This window comes from Anguilla anguilla, chromosome 8 (assembly GCF_013347855.1).
Source record: "Anguilla anguilla isolate fAngAng1 chromosome 8, fAngAng1.pri, whole genome shotgun sequence".
Lineage (NCBI taxonomy): Eukaryota > Metazoa > Chordata > Actinopteri > Anguilliformes > Anguillidae > Anguilla > Anguilla anguilla.
This window is the reverse complement of record NC_049208.1, coordinates 54,312,180-54,340,165: the sequence shown is the minus strand read 5'-3', so window position 1 is coordinate 54,340,165 and position 27,986 is coordinate 54,312,180. Positions and strand designations below refer to the sequence as shown.

The following is a 27,986-nucleotide window of genomic DNA, read 5'->3' as shown; positions in this document are numbered from 1 at the left end:
CCCCTACACCTTCATAAGCCCCGCCCCTCCTCCCTTCCCCTTCATAAGCCCCTCCCCTTCCCCCTACACCTTCATAAGCCCCGCCCCTCCTCCCTTCCTCTTCATAAGCCCCGCCCCTCCTCCCTTCCTCTTCATAAGCCCCGCCCCTCCTCCCTTCCCCTTCATAAGCCCCACTCCTCCTCTCTTCCCCTTCATAAACCCCACCCCTCCTCCCTTCATCTTCATAAACTCCACCCTTTCTAGGCTCATCTTCATAAATCCTGCCCCTCCTTTCCTCTTCGTTCTCTGGGTACATTCTGTCTCCATGGTGATATGCAGGATGTGAATCGACAGGAAGGCCATGGGGATAGAACCCTCCATCCTTCTCCAGGCTCCTCCTCCTCCTGGGTTGCTCAGCTTTCCACTCCTCTCTTGAAGCAAAGGACTCAGGGAGCTGCTCTGGGTGGCCCCGCCCATAAGACTCTTCCCTTGGGCTGCCCCACCCAGGGGGGAGGTCCCTGTAGCGGGCGTGCCCATGCTGGTCCAGCAAGGGCCGGATGGGTTTGTTGGCCAGCCCCCCTCTAGCCCCCCCCTGGGCCGACGTTTGCCCGCCTCTCCACTGAGGGCTGGGAACTGAAACAGAACAGGTCTCTGCCATCAAACACTTTTACGCTCTTAAAACTACAGCCTCGCTGGCACACCTGTCAGCACAGGTGAGAATGCGCATGCGCTCCAACAAAACACCACAGAAGCCTCAATGGCCCTCACACTACCAGCTGTAGCCAATGAGATTAGAGCACAGGTCACAGCTGCTCACCTTTCAGAGTGCCTGATTTCTCAAGGGCTGCAGACCTCCTCTTTGATCTCTGGGAGAAAAGCAGAGTGACATCATTCAGTGACACCAGGCGAGGCTTCCCGATCGCACAGGCAGAGTCAGCCCACTGCAGCTCCCGGCAGGGGAGTGCAGGTGTGTAGCAGGCTACAGCTGAATACAGCTTGTGTTAGCGTTCAGGTGTGTAGCTGGCTGTATATGAGCGCAGGTGCAGTGGGGTTAGTGTTCAGGTGTGTAGGTGGCAGTATATCAGTACAGGTGCAGCTTGTGTAAGTGTTCAGGTGTGTAGCTGGCTGTATATGAGCGCAGGTGCAGCTTGTGTTAGCGTTCAGGTGTGTAGCTGGCTGTATATGAGCGCAGGTGCAGTGGGGTAGTGTTCAGGTGTGTAGGTGGCAGTATATCAGTACAGGTGCAGCTTGTGTAAGCGATCAGGTGTGTAGCTGACTGTATATGAGCGCAGGTGCAGCTTGTGTTAGCGTTCAGGTGTGTAGCTGGCTGTATATGAGCGCAGGTGCAGTGGGGTTAGTGTTCAGGTGTGTAGATGGCAGTATATCAGTACAGGTGCAGCTTGTGTAAGTGTTCAGGTGTGTAGCTGGCTGTATATGAGCGCAGGTGCAGCTTGTGTTAGTGTTCAGGTGTGTAGCTGGCTGTATATGAGCACAGGTGCAGTGGGGTTAGTGTTCAGGTGTGTAGGTGGCAGTATATCAGTACAGGTGCAGCTTGTGTAAGCGTTCAGGTGTGTAGCTGGCTGTATATGAGCGCAGGTGCAGCTTGTGTTAGCGTTCAGGTGTGTAGCTGGCTGTATATGAGCGCAGGTGCAGCTTGTGTTAGCGTTCAGGTGTGTAGCTGGCTGTATATGAGCACAGGTGCAGTAGTGTTAGTGTTCAGGTGCAGTAGTGCTAAAGTTCAGGTGGTGCAGTAGTGTTAAGGTTCAGGTGGTGCAGTAGTGTTAAGGTTCAGGTGGTGCAGTAGTGTTAAGGTTCAGGTGCAGTAGCGTTAGGATTCAGATTCAGTAGGGTTAAGGTTCAGGTGCAGTAGTGTTAGGGTTCAGGAGCAGTAGTGTTAGTGTTCAGGTGCAGTAGTGTTAGTGTTCAGGTGCAGTAGTGTTAAGGTTCAGGTGCAGTACTGTTAAGGTTCAGGGCAGTAGTTTTAGTGTTCAGGCGGTGCAGTAGTGTTAGGGTTCAGGTGCCGTAGTGTTAGTGTTCAGGTGCAGTAGTGTTAAGGTTTAGGTGCAGTAGGGTTAGGGTTCAGGAGCAGTAGTGTTAGTGTTCAGGTGCAGTAGTGTTAAGGTTCAGGTGCCGTAGTGTTAGTGTTCAGGTGCAGTAGTGTTAAGGTTCAGGTGCAGTAGGGTTAGGGTTCAGGAGCAGTAGTGTTAGTGTTCAGGTGCAGTAGTGTTAAGGTTCAGGTGCAGTAGGGTTAGGGTTCAGGTGTCGTAGTGGTAGTATTCAGGTGAGTAGTGTGAAGGTTCAGGTGAGTAGTGTGAAGGTACAGGTGAGTAGTGTGAAGGTTCAGGTGAATAGGTGGCAGTACTGGAGCACAGGTGTTGTAGTGGTACTATTCAGGTGAGTAGTGTGAAGGTTCAGGTGAGTAGTGTGAAGGTACAGGTGAGTAGTGTGAAGGTTCAGGTGAATAGGTGGCAGTACTGGAGCACAGGTGTCGTAGTGGTAGTATTCAGGTGAGTAGTGTGAAGGTACAGGTGAGTAGTGTGAAGGTTCAGGTGAATAGGTGGCAGTACTGGAGCACAGGTGCCGTAGTGTTAGTGTTCAGGTGCCGTAGTGTTAGTGTTCAGGTGCAGTAGTGTTTAGGTTCAGGTGCTACCTCGGGGACGCCCCGCCCGTCCTGCCGTTCGGCCACCTCCGCTTTGGCCCGCACCACCTTCCCCGGCTGAGAGGCGCTGCTCCTGTCCCAGGTGACCAGGTCAGGCCTCTGCGTCTCCTGAGAGAGGAAGAGTTACCCACACACTCCAAACATATACACCCACACACACACACACACACTCCAAACATATACACCCACACATCATCACACACACTCACACACACACACTGCAAACATGCACCTTCTCACACACATCATCACACACACACTTCAAACATACACACTCACACACACACACTCCAAACATGCACCTTATCTCACACACAAACACTAACACACACACACTCCAAACATATACACTCACACACACACATCATCACACACAGACACTCCAAACATATACACTCACACACACACACATCATCACACACACACACACACACTCCAAACATATACACTCGCACACACAGACGCACACACTACCACATACACGTGTACACACATTAATACACAAACACACACAGACGCGGGACAGCAGGTGAGCTCACCAGGTATTTCTGCCTGTGTTTGCGGCCGATGATGTGATTGGTCATGTCGGGCAAGTCTGCATCAAATCTGCACAGTCTGCACAGGTACCTGGGCCCCAGGGAGCCCGGGGGGGTCTCCACCTCCACAAGATGCTTCAGCCCTGAGGAGCAGACCCAGTGTGACTACAGCTCCTAATGTCCACCCCACAATCCCTAACATATAACCACTAAAACACAATCCCTAACCTATAACCACTACCTATAATCCCCTAATCTCTAACCTATAATCCCTAACCCCTATCCCATAACCCCCTAATGTCCAACCCACAATCCCTAACCAATAACCACTAACCCAAAATCCCCTAATCTCTAACCCAAAATCCCCTAATCTCTAACCCATAACCTCCTAATCTCTAACCTATAGCCCCTAACCCATAACCCCTAATCCCCAACCCACAATCCCCTAATCCCTAACCTATAACCCCTAACCCCTATCCCATAACCCCCTAATGTCCAACCCACAATCCCTAACCAATAACCACTAACTCATAATCCCCTAATCTCTAACCTATAACCTCCTAATCTCTAATTTATAACCCCTAATCCCCAACCTATAACCTCCTAATCTCTAACCCCTATCCCCTAATCTATAAACCCTAACCCATAATCCCCTAATCTCTAACCTATAGCCCCTCATCCATAACCCCCACCCTATAACTCCCTAATCTCTAACCTATAACTCCTTAACCCACAACCACTAATATCTAACCAATCACCCCTAACACCTAACCCATATCCCAGGACCCCTAATCTCCAACCCCTGACCTAAATCCCTACTCCTCCACTGGGTACTTCTGCCCAGATGAACACAAGCAGCTTGTTGAGTGGTGATTTTAGACTGTAGAGTTGAGTGGTGATTTAGACCGTAGAGTTCGGTGGTGATTTGCTCATTTAGATGATTTTAGTCTTACCAATGATGGGCTCGTCCAGCTGCAGGTAGTCCAGGTAGTGGGTGTAGCTGGTCCATACGGGCAGTGACTGGTCTCTCCTGGCTTTCCCTGTGACCAACACCCAAACATTCTGACATCACGCCCCATCGCTGCCATAAAGTACAGCACAGGAGCAAATGCACTGATCATGTTTATCTAACAAGTGCTGCAAAATTCACATGCGGCCAATACATGTGAGCAGTATTTAAAAGCAATGTAACGTTTTAAAAGTACGTGTTTTTGTGTCACTTCGCACATTTACATCAGCACTGTGTGAGAAACACTGTTTCAGGCCTGTGTGAGACACTGCAGTCTCCAGGGCACCAGCAGGGGGCGCTGCCTTCTCACCCAACCAGGAAACCATAGCACCATCCACACACTCTCTCTGCTGCACAGTTACTGCCAAGCAGTGGTGGCGATAGGTTTGGGAGAGGTCTGGTTTTGGACCAGAATGTTCAAGTTTGAAATTAATGGTATGGTTCTGGACTGCAATGTCCGGTTTTACCACCCAACCCCCCTGAATTCCACAACAGGCAGAAAGAATTTCACCTCAGTTCCAACCCCCCCCAAGAAATTCTGTATTCTGGGAGGCTTTATATGCAGACAGGTACACCACCAGGCCACCCAGCTCCTGCTGATTGGCTGAAGCTAAGCAGGTGTGGGCTTGGTTAGCACTTGGATGCGAGACCGCCTGGGGAATGTTACATTGCTGCTGGAAGTGTTGTTGGTGGCCCAGCAGGGGGCGATCTTCCGTCTGGTCAAATAAGCCCCAGTGCCCCAGTGCAGTGACGGGGACACTGATGTAGGAGACGCCGTCTTTCGGATGAGATGTTAAACCAAGGCCCTGACTCACTAACGTCATTAAAGATCCTGTTATATCCTGGGGACTTTGTAACCCTCTATATAACAATATAAAGATGAGACGGTAGACGAGGCGCAGGTAAATAACATGTCTTTACTTGCTGACCCGTATTACATTCTGATGTCGCCTTATATATACACGTAACAGGCGCTCCGCTGTCTACGGTAAGCCCAATGGGACAAGTGCAAATGCAAACCGGTAAATAGACAACATCTCCGCCCCTCTAACATAAACATTCCCAAACATACATGAGCACTTATTTTAACTCAAAACAATAACCTGGGAGTGAGGGTGGACTGCCTCAAACCCTGACTCTTCCCATGGGGATTATTCTGCCCCATTTAATGGGTAGCGACTAAATTATATATTCAAATGTCGAGGAGGCCGCCGTTCTCTGGCTAGGTGCCGGAGGTCCACCGTGTCTCTCACAGGTGGTGTGGACACCGGTGTAGGCGGTCGAGATGCTGGTGTCAAAATGTCGTTTACTGGTGAGGCAGGGTCAGAAGCGACGCGGCCATCAGATGATGATGACGACTCTCCCTGTGCAGCAGGTTGGACACTCGAAGCCCCGCCCTGCAGCACAACTGGATCAGCCACTGTCTGTAGTTCAGCGGGTGTAGTTAGTGCTCCCTAGAAGTAGCTGATCGGTGTGTCGTTTCCAGATTATGTCCCTCGAGCGGTCTGGACAGTATAGGACACTGGGCCCGTCTGTGCAAGGCTGGTGGCAGGAACCCATTTAGGCCCTCTGCTGTAGTTCCGGGCTAGTGTAGGATCTCCTGGACCAAAGACTCTGCCTTTGGCGTGCTGTCCACGTCACTTCATTTGATTGTGCTGCTGGTGTTGTACCACATCTATCACTGTGGGTGGCTTCAGCAGGTCGAAGTGGGTATGTAGATCTCTCCTTAGCGGCATAGCGGCAGGAGGAGTCTCGGTGGTCGCATGTGGTGTGTTCCTGTACGACAACGGGAAACTGTGCAGGTGAAGTGTACCTTGGCCCCGAGATGCTTTCAGAGCATGTTTCATGGTCTGAACGAACCGTTCTGCCAGTCCGTTTGTGGAAGGATGGTATGGAGCAGCTTTAATATGCTGCATGTCATTCACTTGTAAGAATGTAGCTATTTCCTGTGCTACAAATTGGGGACCGTTATCGCTAACCAATTGGCTACGAATCTGCTCCGAAGATCTCCCCTAGTTTTTCAATAGTCTTCTCAGCAGTAGTAGATCGCATGATGGCAACCTCTGGCCACTTACTATGTGCATCAACAACCACGAGGAACATTTTCTCCTCGAATAGGCCGTCAAAATCAAGATGAACGCGGTGCCATACTTCCTCAGGAAAGTCCCAGGGGTGAAGTGGGGCAAGCTGAGGCACATTGCGGATATGCTGACATGAGGAACAGGCTCTGGCTTTTTCCTCAATTTGTTTGTTCACACCAGGCCACCAGAAATAGCTCCTAGCTATTTCCGTCATCCGGACGATTCCAGTGTCCTGTGTGGAGTTTCCGCAACACTGGTTTCCGTAGTGATGGCGGAATCACCACTATCCTCCCCCACAACACCCAGACTGCACCGACAGCTCGTGGTGCTGGAACAGATATGGGTTCAGGCCCGCATCACCACTGTCAGGCTTGCCTTTGACAATGATGTCCATCACTGGTGACAACACAGGATCATTTCTCGTTGCTCGCCAAACCTGTGTAACGGTGCCAGATGCGCTTTCCACCTGCTGAAAGTAGAAGATGTCCAGGTTGGACGGTTCAGATATGATCACAGGTAGCGGTAACCTGGAAAGGCCGCCTGCATTTCCGTGCAGAGCGGATTTCCTATACTTAATGTCACAGGCGTGTGCAGACAACAACAGCGCCCACCTCCGCATCCTACTGGCTGCCAATGGAGGAATACCAGTATGAGGTCCGAAAATGGTTGTCAAAGGATGGTGATCAGTTAGAAGAGTGAATTTTCTTCCAAAAAGACGCTGATGAAACTTACGGATGCCGAAAACGATGCTTAAGGCTTCTCGTTCTATTTGGGCGTAGTTCATTTCAGCCTTGTTCAAATTCTTTGACGCAAATGCTATTGGCTTCTCTTGGCCGTCTGGCATGATGTGAGATAAGACAGCCCCCACACCATACGATGATGCATCGCAGGCTAGTTGGATCGGTATTGCAGGGTCAAAGTGTGTCAGAGCCTCTGACTTAAGGAGGGTGTCTTTCGCCTTGTTAAAGGTCTCCTGGCACTCCTTTGTCCATTCCCATTTCTTATTCTGACATAACAACTGACGTAGCATAGATGCTAAGTTGGGTACAAATCGTCCATAGCAGTTCAGTAATCCCAGGAAGGAACGTAATTGTCCAACATTCTTTGGTGCTGGGGCCTCCATGATCGCTGAAGGTCTGTGGCGTCAATCACATGTCCAAGGCATTCAACTGAAGACTGGAAGAAGTCGCATTTGTCTTTGCAAACTTTTGAGTCCGTAGTCCCTCAGGCTCTGTAGGGTTCTGTCCAAGATTTGCAGGTGCTCCTCATCGTTGGATCCAGTCACCAGCACATCATCCAAATAGCACTGATCTCCCTTCAGGCCACACAGGATCTGGTCCATGGCGTGTTGCAAAATCGCTGGAGCAGATGTGATGCTAAAAGGACGTCGACAGTAGCAAAACAGACCCTTGTGTGTTGTATTTTTCTTGACTGTTCATGTACATGCATTTGAAGCTAGGCTTGACTCAGGTCAACTTTGCTAAACTTTTGACCCCCGGCTAATGTCGCAAACAAGTCCTCCATGTGGGGAAGTGGATACTGCTCCGCTGACAACACTGGATTGACTGTAACTTTAAAGTCCCCACATAACCTAACTGACCCATCCTTCTTAAGGACGGGCACGATGGGTGTCGCCCATTCACTTACACTGACCGGATCCAGTACTCCATTTTTAACTAGGGCATCCAAGTCTGCTTCAACTCTTGGTCGGATAGGTGCACTGATGGCCAGTCCAGCTGGATTTTCTCAAGCCAGGCACGCCCCAGCAACGATGGGTGGTCTCCTTTAACTACATAAAGTGGTAACTGTTTACTTTGTTCATTTAATTGAACTGTGACCTCTGTTAGGCCTCTCAAGGGTACACTTTCACCTGTGTAGGTCTTCAACACTATTTCAGCACGTTGAAGTGGGAGGTGTTTAAGTGTTCTCTGGTAGATGGTGTCTGACACAATAGATACTGCTGCCCCAGTGTCTCCAAAGTCACAGTGCTCTGCAAGCTTCCTCTGTACAGCAACAAACATGGGCACTGACTCCCCTTCCCGTTGACAATGATGGTGGAACCTAAACCTCTCAGCGATGACTAGGGGTTTGGGAGAGAAATGTCCTTTAAAACGTTCACAATTTCCTGGTATGTTTTTGTTCCAGGTTCTTCTGGTTGTAATAGACTGCGCAACAGATTATAACAATTCGGCCCCATCACACTCAAAAATGTGGGCACAATCTCATTTGCTTCAATGAAAACGCTCTGTATATGAGCTCCATTGCTCTACATTCTCATCAAAATGTCCAATGTTACCAATAATTCCAGCCATCTTCCTCGGAGGCTCCTGATCATCAGACGTTGACAATTCCGTGTATGAATAAATGTCCTTTCACGATTTATTCACGGGTCTTCCCTCCCCTCCACAAAAGATTGTCCTCACCACGTTCGCAACGCCGCCTAACTAGCAACTTAACAAGCTAGCACGCACAACTGAACACGGAAAACAATAAACGGTATTACACACGCAAAACCTTTCTTCCGCACAGAAGATCAACGTAGGTCCAGACGTCCTCGTCGCCAACTTTGTTATATCCTGGGGACTTTGTAACCCTCTATATAACAATATAAAGATGAGACGGTAGACGGAGCGCAGGTAAATAACATGTCTTCACTTGCCAGCCCGTATTACATTCAGATGTCGCCTTATATATACACGTAACAAGTGCGCCGCTGTCTACGGTAAGCACAATGGGACAAGTGCAAATGCAAACCTGTACACAACAGATCCCATGACACTTATTGCAAAGAGTAGGGGGTTCCCCAGTGTCCTGGCTAAATTCCCAACCGGGCTCTCTCAACCAATCACCCCCCCAGCTTATGTGGCTTAAAGTGTTCTCTTCCTGTCCACCACAGCCGATGTGTGGTGAGCGTTCTGGCTCAAAATGGCTGCCGCGCATCACCCAGGTGGGGGCTACACACCGGTGGTGGTTGAGGAGTGTTTTCCCCTTTAATAGAGTAAAGGGTTCTGAGTATGAGAAAATAAAGGTATGGTATTATTATTACTAGAAGGGCTCCAAGCAGCGAAGCTGCCAGAACCCTATTGTACTTGGGTTTTTTTTTAATCTGGGGAAATGCCATATCTCCCAGACGAGATGGTGAAGACTCTTGAAAAGTTTTTTATCTTCAAAGAAGGTGAAATGGCAGGCAATCTCAGGATATGAAAAAACATTGTACACAATGCGAAGTCACTGCTTTAATTATTGGTCTGTTAATTCCAGACCTGGTCTTCAGCCTTGTGCAGAGTCATATTTCACTGCCTGCTTGGACCCTGGAATCGCTGCTTTGCAGCTATATTTTTCATAATAACAATAATAGTTATTAAGTTTGAATGTTGGCTAAGTTAATATTGACTCTAATATAGGCCAAACCCCACAAGGCCAAAGTGCAGATGATATAAATGCACACTGACATTGTGACTGAGAGATCCATACTTACTCTCCGCATGGGACAGCATTTAAATGCTAAAAACAGTAAAGTGCTTCACCAGCCACTGTGTGACAGTTGGCATGAGGAGGGACTGGGCTCCCATGACGGAGGGAGGGAGAGGAGGGAGGGAAGGAGACGAGGGAGAAGAGAGAGCGACAGGGTGGGACTTACCTGCAGCAATCAGAGCCTCCACTTTCTGGGTGACCAAGATGCAGGAGAAACGGGCGAGACACAGGTGAGACACAGGTGAGACAGAGGAAAATGGCATCAGCAGACAGCGTCAGACAGAGTTTCTGAGCTCACGCTCCTACACCCCCCCATCCTCCGCAGAGAGTCGGGTTAAATTCACCTGGATAGAGTCTCTATGGACACAGTACACAGGCAGGTAATCACAGGCAGTGGAAACATGACGTAATAATAAATAAAACGTTACGGAGAGACCGCCTGTGGCCACCATGTTCGGCCTTACCTGTGCCCTCCTCTTCTCTGGGTCAGACGGACCCCACAGACCAGGGCTGGGCCCTACAGAACTGGGCCATTACACAGACCAAGGCCCTACAGAACTGGGCCATTACACAGACCAAGGCCCTACAGAACTGGGCCATTACACAGACCAAGGCCCTACAGAACTGGACCATTACACAGACCAGGGCTGGGCCCTACAGAACTGGGCCATTACACAGACCAAGGCCCTACAGAACTGGGCCATTACACAGACCAAGGCCCTACAGAACTGGGCCATTACACAGACCAAGGCCCTACAGAACTGGGCCATTACACAGACCTAGGCGAGGCCCTACAGAACTGGACCATTACATACAGGTGTCTCACACGCATCAAATAGCAACTCGAGTGGATCTCACGCAGAAGCAGACTCCAGATCAGTCCCGGCGATTCTCATCCCAGTTCAGTAAAGGTGTGACTGACTCCGGGTCAGTACAAGTGTAACTGACCTCTGGCAGGTGCAATCGAGATTAGAGACTTCCACATCAATGGAGGCACATTCGTTACTTCAGTCCTCTTCAACCAATAGAAAGCAGGACAACAGGAAACTCAGAAATAGGAAGAGAAGCCTGTTTCCTGAAAGAATGTGGTGGAAAGAAGCAAGTATGCACTAGTATGCGCTAACAAGAGTATGCGCTAATGTGTGCGAGTATGCGCTAGTATGCACGAGTATGCGCTAAACGAATCAGCAGGCATTTGCATTCAGAGTTAGCCGGTCCTCACTGTCTGAAGAGGGCACTGCAACTGCCAACCCCATCTCAGCTTTACTGACTGCAACCAAGAACATCATGGGCACATGCCACGGGAGGCGGAGTCATCCAGGGGGAGGAGTCACCAAGGAGGAGGAGTCATCCAGGGGGAGGAGTCACCCCTGGAGGAGGAGCCATCCAGTGTGTGAAGTCTTTTGGCAGGAGGCTGCCAAAGCAGAACAAAGAGCACTAAAAGGATGTAAGAAAATGGAAGGAGGGAAGGAAAGAACAGAGGATGACAGGATTGTAAGGAGTGTGTGAAAATCTGCACAGCACGGCTGAGCGAACGTGTTTCTGCAGAAACCAAGTCCAACAGCAAAGAGGTGGAGCTCCTCCCACAACTCCAGTCTGGATCAGTCTTTCTTCCAACATGTTAAAGCCAGTCTTCAGTTAACAAAGCAGGTGGTTTCACTCAGTCTGAAAGGAGCAGACGGTTTCTCCGTCTCAAAGGAGCAGACGGTTTCTCCATCTCAAAGGAGCAGACGGTTTCTTTCAGTCTGAAAGGAGCAGACGGTTTCTTTCAGTCTGAAAGGAGCAGACGGTTTCTCTCAGTCTGAAAGGAGCAGACGGTTTCTCTCAGTCTGAAAGGAGCAGACGGTTTCTCTCAGTCTGAAAGGAGCAGACGGTTTCTCTCAGTCTGAAAGGAGCAGACGGTTTCTCTCAGTCTGAAAGGAGCAGACGGTTTCTCTCAGTATGAAAGGAGCAGACGGTTTCTCTCAGTCTGAAAGGAGCAGACGGTTTCTCTCAGTCGGAAAGGAGCAGACAGTTTCTCCTTAATAGAGCAGATGGTTTCTCTCAGTCTGAAAGGAGCAGACGGTTTCTCTCAGTCTGAAAAGAGCAGGCGGTTTCTCGATCTGAAAGCACCAGTTTCTCTCAGTTCAGCTGAAAGATCGTCATTGACACAACTGTGGAAAGATATTTCCCATGAACAGGTTTTATCCTTTCATCCTCTCCCAAACTCCACCCGCATCGCCTAACCCAGCCCAGCTCTCCCAGGCTCCGTCCCCACCACCTAACCCTGCCCAGCTCTCTTAAACTCTGCCCCTACCCCCAAACCCAGCCCAACTCTGCCCTGCCCCACCCCAGCCTTCAAGAGAGCAGTAATCTGATTACAGTGGATATCTACAGAAAAATAACAGAAAAACATAACCCCAGCCTGAACAAAATCAATTCAGTGACCACTGCATTCCACATTACTTTTACATATTTATCTAAATGTGAAAGTACAGAAGAAATGCACAAAGCCACCTCTTTACCTTGAGATGCTGAATCGTGGTCAGGTGTATCCTGTACATAGCGTCAGTCCTAATCTTAATATTACATACCTGGAAAAAGAATACACATTTCACTTTTAATGTTCAATTGTTGTCATAAAATTTCTCCTGACCGTGAAGAATTACTGACTTGCTTACATTCTGGACAGATGCCTCGTTGCAACTTTTCGTAGCTACACCAAGTATTTTCAAACAGGCTGCAGAAATGATACGAAAATACTTAACTAGTAGTAAGTCGACGCTCACTGGATGTTTAAGTTACTTCAGAGTTTTATTCATTAAAACATGAGCCTGTTTAGTCTGAAAGTTGTCAAAGTCAGATTAGTTGGCCTATATTTAATGTTCACGCGTAGCCCACAGGTTTTATTTATTGGTAAAGAGGTGGTTTTATGGTTGTAAACACTCCGCGCTTTGGTGGGATTATACACAGATTGAGAGGGTGACTGACGAGTGTTTTTTTATGATTTATACATAGTAGGTTCGATCTAAATGCAGTTACAGCCTATAGCGTTTTTTTTCCAAAGATGGTATTTCTCGATATAATTGTGTCGCCGTGATAACACAATTCTACGCTTTCGGGTCAGACACTCTTCACGGTAAAGAGAAATTTTAGGACAGCGCTTTAGGTAGCCTATAGCTTATATTGAAATAGCTGCGACGGAAACATCGACAGATTTACTTGTGCAGCCACAACTGTCCAACACGTAAAGTCAGCCCTTCTTCATGGTCGGGAGAAATTCTATGACATGGTCACGCAAACAAGGAGTATGCATACATACACATGAATAATAATTTTACTAGTCATTTAACTAATTAAATAAAACATAGGATTCATTCATTATAAAATCTGACGATGACAAAACGACACTTACATCGCATACGATGAAATCCACTTCATCATCATCGTACGTCGATACGATATTCTCCATATTCTCTGAAAATGAAATCTGACAACTGCTCCCTCTTTCATACACACACACACACACACACACACACACACACACACACACACACACACACACACACACACACACACACACACACACACACACACACACACACACACGCCGCTTTACGTTGACTAAGTATGTTTTTGTTTCTAAGGTAGTATGTGTTTGGCTTACACACTGGCATCTGACATACGTGTGCATATAAAACTAGTAACGTTAATTATTCCATTGGTAGCTATAACTTGGTAGACAGACCTAGGTAGCTTCTGAATGGTCAATAATGTTACTACAACTAGCTGTTTATATAGTCTAACTATCTTACGCAGCTAAGATCGCAGTGCAACTTTGCCGTATTTAATGTGTCACAACGTCAACTATCGTTACGTTAAGCAGTTTAAAAAGTAAATGTACTTACTGCGTGATACGCGGCACTTGTTTAGATTAAAAAAACCGTGCGTTAGCAACCACCGTTAGCTAGCTTTCCGGTTCCAATTCGACGTCGCATGAACTTCCGTTCCGATGTAGTACCTTCTTCTTCGCTAAATTTAATGGCTGATGTTAAACAAACGTGTATAGGTGCATACCGTCACCTACTGTACCGGAGTGCAGTGAAGTACCTATCAGATGTTTTATTAATAAAGTGGACGCCGTTTTGGGTTGTAAGACGTCTTTTATCTTTGCGAGCTAGCGCCACAGAACGTCGTATTAATTAGGTACTGGTTTGGTTTAAATGTTTGTATAGCTAGCTAAATAATGTCTTGTCTGTACTCTCATGCTTGTATTGACATTTACTTTTATACATGCACACAACACCATCTGCACAACTGTCACTGTTTACCTTTGTTTTAACTGCGGTTAATTGCGATTATGAAGCATTGAGCCATTGATTATATTTCCTGCTATGAAAACAGCATACATCAGTGAGCATGGTTATGACCAAGTTAGTCTGCCAGCATGGTCATCACATTGACTAAGTGGCTAAGCTGGTTTACACTTTTGACCGGCATAAAGCTAGCATTGCCCAGCTTCTTCTTTTTTGTGCTGGTCTGTGATGCTTTTTTTTCCAGCATGGTTGGTACTTTTTGTATCATTGATAGTGGTGAGAGACTTGTGAATCTTCCATATAGACTGGTTGGTTTGGTGTTCTAGTGAAATGTACTGAATGTATCTAGCAAACAACCGCCACTGTTCAGGCCACGGGATCTCCACGTGCGAGCTGGTGTCAACAGTGTCAACAGCCCTGCTACTTCTTAGTCCGGATCGTGTTTGTCGTCATAACATCTCCCAGAGGTTGCATATCAAGGTTAAAAAGGACTGGTCTGAGAACTGATCCCTGAGGGACACTGCATGACATTAAAACCCTCAGAGTTGTGCTTGCCCAGGTTAACCGGGAAGGAATGGACATTATAGGCATTTGGCAGATGCTCTTATCCAGAGCGACGTACAACAAAGTGTATAACCAAAACCAGGTGTGTTGAAATCCCTCTAGGGTTTTCAACACACCTGTTCCTGGTTTTGCCTATATGTCGTATAATAATGCCTATAATGTCCATTCCTTCCCGGTTAACCTGGGCAAGCACAACTCTGAGGGTTTTAATGTCATGCAGTGTCCCTCAGGGATCAGTTCTCAGACCAGTCCTTTTTAACCTTGATATGCAACCTCTGGGAGATGTTATGACAACAAACACGATCTGGACTAAGAAGTAGCAGGGCTGTTGACACTGTGGAAGATTGGAAGATATGGAAGATTCACAAGTCTCTCACCACTATCAATGATACAAAAAGTACCAACCATGCTGGAAAAAAAAGCATCACAGACCAGCACAAAAAAGAAGAAGCTGGGCAATGCTAGCTTTATGCCGGTCAAAAGTGTAAACCAGCTTAGCCACTTAGTCAATGTGATGACCATGCTGGCAGACTAACTTGGTCATAACCATGCTCACTGATGTACTCTAGAAATGACCAGGTCTAAGGTGTGACCACGGCTGTGGATCGGTCCTGAAACATTCTGAATAAAAGCCATAGAATTCAGTAGGTCCTATAGTTAATAGTAAATAATAGAATAGCCTTGGGGTTAGTGTCTGTATCTGTGTGCAAATTAGAACCTCCACTGATGATAATTCTAACAGGTTTTGTGTGGATTATGGATAAGAGCTCTCAGAAATCATTGTGGAAGCTTGTTTGGATGGCCTGTGCACTGACAGCCAGCAGTGAGGGCTGGCATTTACGCAGCACAGCATGGTACTCAAAGGTACTAAATTAAACCTTACAGTTTACGGAATTTTAAAAGATGGCAGCCAGTCCACCCCATTTCTTCTGCTGTGTGTTTGTACAAAAAAAACTCTAATTATGGGGAGATGCTTCAATAAGAATGGCTGACCCATCTTCACTAAGCCAGGTTTCAATATAGTTTACAGCTTATTGTTCTGTGTGTTCAGTAATAATGACAATATACAATTGTGCAAAATGTGAGTGGTGAAATGGCCATATACACAGGCATATGCACAGGACACAGCGTTGACAAGTGTCCCAAACCATTGCAGCTTTCCCCTTATATATTCAAAGAACAAACTAAAACACCAAGACATCAAATGAAGACAAAGAGATAACAAAACACAACATTAATGATCCAGCTTGCACCATCTCTTTACGCATATCACTCTGGGTTAACCTTTATTGCTGAGACACCAACTCCTTCCCCATGACATCGGTCTTCCAACAATACAAAACAGGATTGCACTGTATTATGGAGAACCTAGGTTTTACATAATGCTGATCCAACTGGATGTGTTGTACCTGAGCACTGTCTCTTTATCATACCCTGCTGACCCCCTGTCAGCACAGTAAACAGTCTGTTTCCTGTTTTGGTCTGATAGAAGGCAGACGTCTGCGGGCTGCCCTGCATTGGGGTGGAGTGGAGCTAGCCGGCGGTTGGGTCTGGCGCTCAGCTGGATCCAAGGATCTTCAGCCTGCTCTACAGCAACTCCAGGACATGGGACGGCTCTTCTCCCGCCATGGTCCCATGGTCTCCAAAGGAGTCCAGGAGCTCCTCATCCTCTTTGATCTGGTGGAGGACAGATGTTCTCCTCTCCAGCTCCGTGATTCTCCACTCCAGGCAGAGGCAGCCCTCTCAGCCGGACGAGGAGACACACGCTGGCATGGTAGGGCGATCGCAAGATGGCCATACGTGTCTGGAACTGCGTCTCCGTTAGCAAGCCGAAAAAGCAGATAGCGACACAAAATGGTGATCCGTAACAGTCTTATTTTGATCTTGTTGATTTAGTAAAAAAGCAGATAAAAAAAAGATTATAAAATCAGGATGATCGATGTAAAAAATAATAAAATGTTAAAATCGTGCCAATCAATCATTCATTCATTAATTCATTCATTCATCCATTCATTCATTCATTATCAAAGAACCAAGCAATATAAATGTTTTGTTTGAAGAAGAAACGAGGCAAACAGGAAGCTACACTGTAGAAGCAGGGCCTTGGGGTTTATATCTGTAGGGCACCTCCTCACACTGGACATTTCTGGAACTGACACCGATCTGAAACAATCTGACTCTGGGCCCACGGTTGTAGTAAATGTAATAATGTCAGTCTGCTTGTATAGTGCCTGAAAACTACTCAGTGTAAGCCCAGCTACATCCAGTGTCCTGGGACTGTTCAGAAGAAGCATTACAGGTAATGGAGTGACTGCTGGTAATGATGCAACTGGCAGTAATGCGGGGTTGCTCTAAATGAATAAATACATTTCTTTGAGAACATCTGATGTGTTCCTGATCCACGTTTTTTTTCTTTTCTTTGAAAGAGCTTTTATGCGGTTCCTGAATATACAGCCCACCTTGCTAACTGCGGTATACAGAGCATACAGCTGACACCACCTGCTTCTGAGGAGAGCCTCTGATTATATCTGAGCTTCTGATGAGGACCCTTGCAGGGTGAGCATGCATGATAGGGGCGACATAGCTCAGGAGGTAAGACCGATTGTCTGGCAGTCGGAGGGTTGCTGGTTCATACCCCGCCCTGGGCGTGTCGAAGTGTCCTTGAGCAAGACACCTAACCCCTAACTGCTCTGGCGAATGAGAGGCATCAATTGTAAAGCGCTTTGGATAAAAGTGCTATATGAATGCAGTCCAATTACCATTTACCATGATTGACCATTAAAAATTCAAACAAAAATGTGGGGAAAGCATCTGCTAATAAAGGGCCCAAAATTCATGTTTTCACAAGGCCGTCTTCTGTCCACTGGAGCATTCCACATGGAGAACTTGATCAACACAGAAGTAATTGTACATTCCATGGCCTAGTACATGAACACATGCCTGTTTCAGCGCTACATTATTAAACATTCTTTGCTTTCCAATCTGTGAATTTTTGCGTCTTTCTCCCACAATTCATTTGCATAACGTTCAGTTTTGTGCTGAAGCTCTTCTTGTAATTGAGTTAGCTTTCTTTCCTGTTCCTCTGCTTTTTTTCTAGCAGCTTCTTCATATTTATGATTATTTTCAAAAATGATTCTACGATATCTTTCCTCCATGTCTTTCAATGTTTTCGCTTCTTTTGTTTTCCTAGCCTCTTCATCAATCTTACTCTTCTGAAGTTCTCCACGTTCCTTCTCAAGTTCCTTCTGCAACAATTCCAGCCTTTTCCTCTCCTCCTCTTTTCTCTCTGCGTCCTCCTTAGATCTTCTGTCTGCCTCCTCTTTTCTTTCCTTGTCCAACTGCTCTTGTTGTTTTTTCAGCTGCCTTTGCATTTCTTCAAGCTCCCTTTCTAATTGCTCTTTAGATGTCCTTTCATTCTCTCCCTTTTGTCTTTCTTGTTCCATTGCTTTTTCAAACTCTTCCCGCATTTTGCGTTCTTTCAATGCATACTCTCTTCTCTCTTGCTCTTCTTTCTGTCTCCTGTCCTGCTCATCCTTCTCTTTACTTTTCTGTTCCTTTTCCCTTTCCTGCTCCCATTCCTTAGCTCTTTTCTTAATGTTATCCTGTATCTCTTTTTTCTCATTTTCTGCCTCTTTAATTCTCTGTTCCCACTCAAGTCTTTGTCTCGCCTCATTGTTTTTCCTCTCCTGCTCCTCTCCTTCTCTCTTTTTCTTTTCTTCTGCTTGCCTTGCCTCAAATTCTATCTTTTCTCTTTTTTGTTTTTCCATCAGCTCTTCCCTCTGTTTCCTCTCTCTTTCCTCCCTCTGCTTCTCTTCCTCTTCCCTACATTTCAACTCCTTTTCCAGCGTCCTTTTCGTTTCCTCAATCTCATCTATTTTGCTCTTCCACTCCGATTCTTGTCTTGCCGTCCTCTCTGTGTCTTCCCTCTCTCTCCTCTCTTTTTTTTCCTTCTCTTTTTTCTTCCACTCTTCTAGCTCCATCCTGAAATGTTCTTCTTTGTCATTCAGCTTTTTTTCCTGAAGCATTATTTCTTCTTCTGCTTTGTGTCTCTGCTCTTCCATCTTCCTCCTCATCTCTTTCATCTCCGCTTCATGTTTTGCCTCCAGGATCTCTTTCTCTCTCTGCATCTCTTCCTCTTTCTCACTCATTATTCTTTTGCACTCTTTCCTTATGGTACTTTCTGCCTCCTGGAACATCTCATTGGTGTAACAGCCTCCTCCATTCCTCTGAACCATCACGTCTATCTTATCCAGCAGCTCAGACACTTGGGTGCGATTGCTCATGTCATTATTATTGAAGACATGAAACCTGTTTCCACAGTCTTCAATCAGATTTTGGATTACAGGGTCACCTCTCTGAATGTAGCTTTCAATGGATTCATTTCTAAGATCATCCCCTCTTGTGAATATGACTATGGTGAACATTTCAGCCATTTTACCAAAGGTGCTCTTAATGAGCTGCAATGTGTCCTTCTCGTCCTCTGTGATTCTTCCAATCTGTAGCACTAGGAGAAACACATGAGGTCCTGGGGCCAAAAAGGAGATGCATTTGGCTATTTCCTGCTGGACATTTTCATTTGAAAATGATGTGTCAAAGAGACCCGGCGTGTCAACTACAGCAACGCGCCTGCCAGCTACTTCCCCTTCTCCTTTCTTACAGCAGGTCGTCACTGAATTCATACAGATATCCGACTGGAACTCCTCCCTCTGCAGTATGGTGTTTCCTGTGGCACTTTTCCCATTTCCTGTCTTCCCCACGAGCACTATCCTCACACAGTCAGAGCTCTGGTCTTTACCCCCAGCGCCTGCCAAATAAGGACACACAGTACAACTCAGAGAGAAAATCTGGAGAATCAAGGCCATCATAAAAAGCCTTCTCAGGGGTGTCAAAGTCCTAAAGCACAGCAGTGTCAGCAGGTATTGTTTCCTTTAAATGAGCTGCCAGTGAAGACCTTGAAAACAAGGTGTGTGGACTCATCAGCTAGTCAGTGATTAAATAAATCTCTGGTGCTGAAACACATTGAATACCAGCAATCAACCGATTCCACCATCAACCAACCAGGAGTGCCTTTAGCTGTCGAGAACTGAATTCTGACACCCGTGGTATATATGCCATTTGTAATAAAAAAAACCAGATTCAATTAACATTGATCTTTCACCACAATCCCGTGGGGGTTATGTAGACAGTGTCACAATATATAGGTGCTGGGATAGAATTGCTAAAAGAAGGGCACATATAAATAAATGGCATACATCAGTCCATCATGACTGTTCATCATGTTTTCACGAACATGGAACATGCGAGGTGGAAACCACTGACTAAGACAGGTGATTCTAAATTGCTTTGTTGGATAGAATTCACCGGCATGCTTAGAATTCTCTGGCATGGTTAGAATATGAAGGTAGAATTCTGTAGATTAATGAAACGTCTGAAGGATTAAGTGGACTTAATGGCTTGTTCTCATCATTGTGTGTTCCTTCATTTGATGCCAGAACATAGGACTTGTTGACACACAACGAACCACTGGATTAGAATGCTTTTTGAAGTGAAGCATTTCATAAGAATAAACAAATGATGAACCTCTCCACACTCGTCCACTAATATACCCTTATGAAGAAATGATGAATCTCACCACTTACCCTGTGATGTGCCCTTAATACGTTCTTCTAATTCTCTGATCTTCCTGTCCTTCTCCTCCAGCTCCATCTTGTGCCTGGCCTCCAGCTCTCGAACCTTCCTCTCGAGCTGTGCCTCCCAGTACATATTCAGGGAAAAGCAACTTCCTGTTTCTCTCTTCATCATATCTATGACCTCCAGAAGCTTTGGAACTGTTGGGTTGTTGAGAATGTGCTGGTTGTAGAAAACAGAGTACCTGTTTCCACAGATCCTCAGAAGCTCCTGAATGTCCTTACTTTGCTGCAGAAAGTCATGAACAGGTTGAGCAGCTGGATTCTCGTGGGTAAAAATGACCATCATGTAATCAGTGACTCTTGAGCCAAATGTCTCCTGAATCCTGGTTATTTCTGCCTTGTCTTCATCAGTGAAGGGAGCAGCCGGAGTGACCAGGAGAAAGGCATGGACTCCATGGCCACAGAGAGAGGTAAAGAGACGAGACACAGCGGATGCAGTGAGCTGTACATCACACAGAGCTGGCATTTCCACCACGGTAACCGGGCGACCGAACACTTCTCCATCTCTCCTCTCATACACTGAAGAGGAGCCGGGACCCACACTGGACTCCCTCTGTCCCAGGATGGTGTTTCCTGCGAACATCTTCCCAGCTTCTCTCCTCCCAAACAACACCAGGTTCAGCCTGTCTCCCCCAGCCACTGGAAGTAAAGAAGAAGAGTCCGTTATCTTGTGACTGTTGGCTTGTGACTTATCTCACTGCATTATTGTCATTTTCGCCCTGTTGTGTCATTACCCAGCATGCATTGCAGCACACCCTCAGGTTTCATTCATCAGTACTCAGGTGTAATTCCACAGCTGAGTTTCCATCCATTCGTTTGCTTGCCTTAATGCTACATGCCAAATGTTAACATCTGAAATATGAAATGCACTTTGCACATTGTCAGTTTGTGATACGTTTTCAATGTTTTATGCATCGGTTCAGAGTGCTATAACTGTATATTCTGTAGCAAAACAAAAGCCTGATTTCTCTCAGGTTTCTACATTTGTATTTATCCAGTGTTTATCTTATTTATTCAATGTTTGGAAGCATTAAGGGGTAACTGAGCTATCGAATCATTTCTCACCATTAGTAACACAAACTCATTTCAGTATATCTTTTCTTTGACAGTTTTATTCTTGTCTTACCTTTTTTTCCTTTAATTTCCTGCAGTTCTTCAGATAGAGCCCTTGGTTTCTCCTTCCTCTCCACCTTCTGTTCAGCCTTCCTCAGAGGCACCTGACTCGCTCCAAGCCTGGCTGATTCTGGCTCCTTGAACATCTCACAGCTGAGGAAACCTCCTCCATTCTCCCCTACCATCTGCTCTATCTTCTCCATTAGTTCAGTAACCTGGGTGTAATTAATCTCATCTATGTTGTGAAACTTGTAACACCTTCCACTACACATTTGCAGAATGTGGGTATAAGACAGGTCAAAGAGAGTTATTTTACTCCCCTGTGTGGTCAGTACCATCGAGTACATGAAGGCCTCAGGACTGAAAGAGTGCAGGATTTGCTCAAATCTTTTTTTCCCCTCAGATGTAATATTGCCATTCTCCAGCACCAGCAGGAATGCATGAGGACCTGGGGCAGACAGGGTAACACATCTCTCTATCTGATAGAAAAAGGTCCTGTCAGGGAGCCTGGGGTCCAGTAAGTCTGGAGTGTTGATCAGAGCTACAGGCCTCCTATTCACCAGACCTCGTGCTCTCTCACACTGATCTTTCACTGAAAGGACCTCTGCCCCCAGGATGATGTTCCCCACTTTACTCTTCAGTTCTCCAGACTTCCCCAGCAGCACAACCCTCAGCTCAGACACTGCAAAGTGGGACAAAATGTTTACTAAAAGACAAGGTCAAGGAATTGCACTTTAAAATAAAATAAAAAAGTCTTTTTAGACCTTTGTATATGTTTCGCCAGTTCATAGAAATAAATAGTTAGTTTTTTTTTTTCAGGGGTATTAACGTACTGTTGGGACGATCAAAGTCAGGACTCCTTCTTCCCTGCAGGTACTCTGTGTTCACATCTCCTGGAAATAGCACAGTGAGTCATTACTTAATGCACAATGAGGCACAATAGAAAATGTGGAACCCACATACGGTATTGTGTAATCTCTCCATCAAAATAAATAGCATCAGGATGCTATAATTTGCTTATCAGAATAACATTGTGTTTAAACTTCTCTAATATATACTGTATGCTACACTGGTCTTTGGTCACATAAGAAAAACAAGTATTATTATTAGTATTAGTATCTTTGAACATTTTCCCGATCAGATTCTTTATATATTTCTGGTAGTATGCTCCCCAGAACTGCACACAATACTCCAAGAAAGTAATCTTGCCCAATGTTTTTATTTCCCACATGCAGAACTTTACAATTGGCTATAGTGAATTTAATTTGCCAGGTTTCTGCCCACTTCCGAATTTTGTTTAAATATTCTTGGATTACTTTAGTAGATTCCAAACTATTAGCTGGGTCTCCCAGTTTTATATCATCTTTAAATTTTGTACTTTATATGTCCCTGTCAAGGTCATTGATATAAATGAGGAAGAGTAGTGGTCCCAGCACTGATCCTTGTGGGACTTCACTTCCCACAGTTCCCTGCTCAGATAATATCCCTCCTACAACTCTTTGTGTTCTACCCTGTTGCCAGTTCTGAATACACTCTGAAATATGTCCTCTAATTCTTTCATTTTGCTAATACGACTCTCATGTGGTATCTTATCGAATGCTTTTTGGAAATTTAAGTATATAATATCATAAGTCTTGTTACAGTCAAAACCCTTTGTAGCTTCTTCAAAGAAAAGCAGGTTTGTCATGCATGACATTCCCTTGCGAAAACAATGCTGGTTATTCCTTAGGATGTTTCTATTTTCAAGAAACACTTGTCACTTGTCTCTAATGATAGATTCCAGTATTTTACATGGGATGCAATAGTTTCCTGGATCACTACAGTCCCCTTTTCTATATATATTGGTATTATATTACCTAGCTTCCAGTCCCCTGGTATTTCTCCACTTTCTAAAAACTGTCTAAAATACCTGCAAGTGGTTTAAAGATGATCTCACCTAACTCTTTGAGTACCCTTGGGAATACGCCATGTGGGCCTACTGCCTTATTTCTAATAGTAACCTCTTCTCCAGTAAAGCTCTCAACAAAGTAACTATTTAAAGCATCAGAAATATCTTTATTCTTATAAAGCAATGATCCTTCTTCACTGCTGACACACCTGACATCCTCCTTCTAACCTTAGCACACATATTACAATATTTAGCCTTATTACTCTCATTGCTGTAGTTTTTAGATATCTTTCAGACAGTTTTTTTTTCTCAAACTCTCCCATATGGCTTTGTTCGTCCACTCGGGAGAACACTTCTTCAACTTACTTTTCCCTCAAGAGTAACACTTTTGAACCTGACACACTTTTCATTCACAGTCTTGCAATCAAGAAGTTGCACCCAGTCAATATTACTTAAATTTGCTTGCATCATGTTAAAATTGGCATGTCTAAAATGTTAAATTCTGGCCATAGATGAGGCCTTGTTAATTTGCCAAAATATATCAAAACTAACTCTAGAATGATCACTAGTCCAAAGTGGCTCAATCACCTCTATGCTACAAATTATGTCAGGAGCACCACATAGCACCAGATCCAGAATTTATTTCCCTGTTGTGGGCTGACTGACATACTGTTCCAAAAAGGTCATTTATAACATCTAAAAATTCTGCCGCACTTTTTCTTTGTCCTGTCATCAATTCCCAATTAATAGCAGGGTACTTGAAGTCACCCATAATAATAGTCTCACTCCCTGATAAGCTTGTTTTATGGTTCCCAAGAGCACTGAATTCACACTGCCATCTGAAGCTTGTGGTCAGTAATACACGCCTAGTGTAAGGTCCTTTTCATGGTCCTTATTGTACCTTATCAAACCTTGTTTTATAGTTGTTCCAATGACCATGATATGCACTTTCGGATGTCACTTTGAATAAAAGCGTCTGCTAAATAAATGTAATGTAATGTAATGTTCCCCTATAAGCTTAAATCAAATATCCTCACTAGGCTTGAACTGGTAAATCTATGGAATTTCCTGCACATTAAATCAATAATTTTTATTTATTTATATAGAGAGCCATACCCCCCACCTGTCTTACTGGATCTATCCTTCCTAATGAGTTTGTACCCCTCTATATTACATTCATCCCCATCCTCCTCCCCAAGACATGTCTCTGTAATCCCAGCTATGTCAAGGCTCCCACAGTTCCTAGCAACCTCAAGTTCCAATAATGGATTAATGGATAGCATTTAAACAAAGTCATTTCAAATTAGGACTTCTACACCTCCTCCCCTGTTCCCTCACCCCTGGGCATCCCACGCCACCCTTACTAAAATTTAGCTTTAAAAAGATTTCATTGGTGTTCACACGGTTATAGGTAGCCGTCAGCATTTAGCCTCAACTGTCTCCTCTCTCAAGAGAACTAAAAAACAAATATAAAATGTCCTCCTTTCCTTCCTTCCTTTCCATAATCTACCATATCATCACATAATCAATGAACTCCTAAGAAGCAAATAAGATAATACTAATACTAAGGAAAAAAAACTGTAATATAATAAAGTTCAGACTAAATTTAAAATAAAGTCCCTTCATGCACTTGCTAAAGCAGTAGTCTATACAAAGTATTTGTAAAGGAAATAATCCCTTGATTTTGTATCATTTTCTTTGATTGTGAATGTATACTAATGTTCAATGTTTGCATTAAACCCGCAGGAGAGAGATGACTTAGACACAGTTGTGTCACTACTCACGGGAACCAATCCACCCTGCCATGGCTGGTACAGAAAAATATGTTCTCAAAACATAAAATTCAAAATGGTCCTGTGGGAATGAAAAGAGAATGTTGCATTTTTCAAAAACAAGCCTCCAGCTTCAAATCTTACCGCAGGTAATAATTACGTATTTACAAATATACTACTGATGTACATTTTTGACTGTTGCACTTGGCTCACATTTGTTTAATCTACTGTTACGATTACTTTAATTATTGTTCACGATCAGAAAGTATATATATACTTATATATATGTACAGAAAAACAAACAGTAGATAGTAAATGCAGTAGTTATACTTCATAGAATTACATGATTACACTCACGTAGGTAGTATAAAAGAGAATGTACTTACAGATCATTGTACTGATTACACTTTGATTGTTTATATCTGCTTATATAGAGAACGTCTAAAAAAAGGCAAAAATAAAATACTACTAAACTGAGTATTAAAAAACATATAGAGTGAATAAATTTTGCGTAAATATGTTTTGGTAATTAAACTGGCCTACTGAAAAAGGCAAAATAAAAGAGTAGATTTTAAAAAATCTCTCGGAAAAAGTTTTCTGCTTCTCCCCCTTCTTCTCTTCTACTTCTTCTTTGTTCCGTTCAAAGTTCACCTTCAATGACCCACCTCTTTCCATCAGATAAGAACATGACTTACCTGAACATGCCAAGAAAAGGGGGGGAGGGGTGGGGGGCACCAGTTACACAAACGAACTTTGAGCCACTGCGCGGCAAAACGTTTAATAAATAAGTTCTGTGCGTCAGCCATTATGTTTCTTCAAATCGATTCTTATCATTGTGGATGGCCACTAGACTAGATAAAAATGTCCATTCTGTTTGCAGCATAGGACTTTGATTTCACTAACTAGTCGTTTCCTTTACTACACATTATTGAAAAGTGATCGCTATATTCTGTAGTCGCCCCCACCGAGTCAGCGCACAGCAGGCAGCGGGCTGAGAGCTGACCATTCCTGGCTATCACTCAGTGAATAAACAGCCCCCACGAACGCCGGCTATTATGAACGGCAACTTAGACTGCTTGAGCAAAATCAGCAGGTTGCTGGTCAGCAGCTAAGCTGGATTGAATATTTCCCTCATACCTACATAACGTTCACAGCGGCAACAGGTGAGCTGAAAATTGGTGGGGCCCAAAACTTTCCTTTAAACGAATCATTAGTAATTTTCCTTTATTATCAAGCGTGCCAGCGATAGGACTAATCAAATGGCAAATAGCTTAACACAGCATCTTCATACCGTGTTAGGGGGATTAAATCATAAATTCAATTTATCCGTTTAAAATTCGTTTTAATCACCAAGTAGCTAGTCTACACTTAACAAACAAGATACACCAGTCTGTTATCTACCGTGTTAGCTTTCAGAATAACAAGCAAAAACAAAACCTACACTTCAATTTTGTTTACAATCTACGCATTGCAGATATTTGCCATGAATTCGAGTGCGGAGAAAGAAGTGCATGTATCCACAAATAATGTTGATTAAAAATGTGCACAATTTCGTACTGCAAATGAAAATAAATGTTGGCTATAAGGCTTAGGCTACTCGCTAAAACTGCCTATATGGGGAGAGCTGGCTATATATGATAGTATTGAGTAGCCTATTTTGAGCATTAATTGCATTGATACTCAAGGGAAATCAGGCCAAGATTCCGCCACTGCTTAGTGATTAAAACGGATTTTTCTAAATCGCATTTATCATTTAAACTCGCTAACACAATGCGAAGAAATGCGAAGTCCCTTTCCAATTGCTTCAGATCATTTGCATTGTTAATCACTGAAAATTAATTAAAACAGTTTGAGATCAATGATTAGTTTAAAGGAAAGTTTTGCGCATCACCAATTTTCAGCTCACCAGTCGCCGCTGGTTTTATTTTGTTTCAATTCGACAGTTTAAGAAAGATGGATAAAGGAGGAAGAAAGGGAGGACAAAAGAGGAGGATGACCGATTATTTTCGTGGGTAAAAAAATTCTCAGCATTAATTACACTCAGTAAACTTGAAATATTTTATGTAAAAGCTAGTACCAATAGTATACATTCTTTTTAAAACATTGTTTTCCTTAATTACAATTATGTGCACAATACATAAAAGATACAACTATTTTGAGCTGAGATATTCATTGGTTTGTACCTTTTTTCACCCACCTCCCAGCGGATCTCAGGGTCCAGACAGTTCATAAAACTTAGTTTAGTTAAAAATAAAAAAGAGAGAGATGAAAAGTACAGTATGAGGATGTGGAAATATATTTCATAATTAATTATATGATAATATTAAATCAATGTGATGCTTTGAAGGTACAACAATTGCACTGTCAATTAATATTAGGTTAGAAAATACAACATTTGCCTGATTTAACGTGACTTCTGGTATAAACCACGCCCATTTCCTGTCTTCTATCCGAATACAGATACAGATAAAGATAATTTTGTTGGTTGAACAGATACAGATACAGATAATGAGGTCTCTGCATGCCCCTAATATATGTGTGTGTGTATGTATTTATGTATGTATATATAACCACAGGAAAGGCCCCCCTGTTGTTAAATGAGATATTGCTGCTGGGGGCTTTGCATACTGGAGCTAATAATCACATAGTGGAGCAATATGGGACAGCAAATTATAATTTAGAGTTTGTATGGTACCATAAATTAGGTGTGCTGTCAAAATAATAGCCTTAAAATCTCATCTGCGCAGAATTTCTACACTTACAGAAGGTTATTGTGCTGTGCTGTAGTGTGACGTACTGTGGATACCGTGTGTATTTGTGTACACAGGTTACAATATTTATAGCTCTGTACTTCTCTATTTAAAAACCATTACCGGTTAACCCTAATAGTCTCAGAACCAGTAAGTGTAAACTAAAAATTCTGACC

General features: G+C 44.3%; 2 protein-coding genes across 5 annotated transcripts in view; both read right to left on the bottom strand.

Moving 5' to 3' along the window:
• Positions 1-181: 181 nt before the first annotated feature.
• si:ch211-13c6.2 (uncharacterized protein LOC100000125 homolog) lies at positions 182-13,799 on the bottom strand (the record flags this gene model as incomplete). Its single annotated transcript, XM_035430657.1, has 9 exons — positions 13,626-13,799; positions 13,133-13,223; positions 12,243-12,311; positions 9,905-9,929; positions 4,128-4,214; positions 3,178-3,317; positions 2,630-2,746; positions 797-845; positions 182-612 (listed from the first exon to the last, which is right to left on the bottom strand). Coding segments are annotated over exons 2-9 (975 nt in total), but the record flags the coding sequence as incomplete, so codon positions are not given.
• Positions 13,800-17,363: 3,564 nt separating this feature from the next.
• Positions 17,364-27,986, bottom strand: part of LOC118233355 (GTPase IMAP family member 8-like) — a 55,719-nt gene continuing 45,096 nt past the window's right edge. For all 4 annotated transcript variants that reach the window (XM_035428992.1, XM_035428995.1, XM_035428993.1 and 1 more), the window contains exons 3-6: positions 22,234-22,293; positions 21,414-22,082; positions 20,237-20,926; positions 17,364-19,401 (exon numbers count right to left, since the gene is read on the bottom strand). In XM_035428992.1, coding sequence (XP_035284883.1) covers positions 17,549-19,401; positions 20,237-20,926; positions 21,414-22,082; positions 22,234-22,293 — 3,272 coding nt within the window. In that variant the 3' untranslated portion in view covers positions 17,364-17,548. The remainder of the gene's footprint in view (positions 19,402-20,236; positions 20,927-21,413; positions 22,083-22,233; positions 22,294-27,986) is intronic.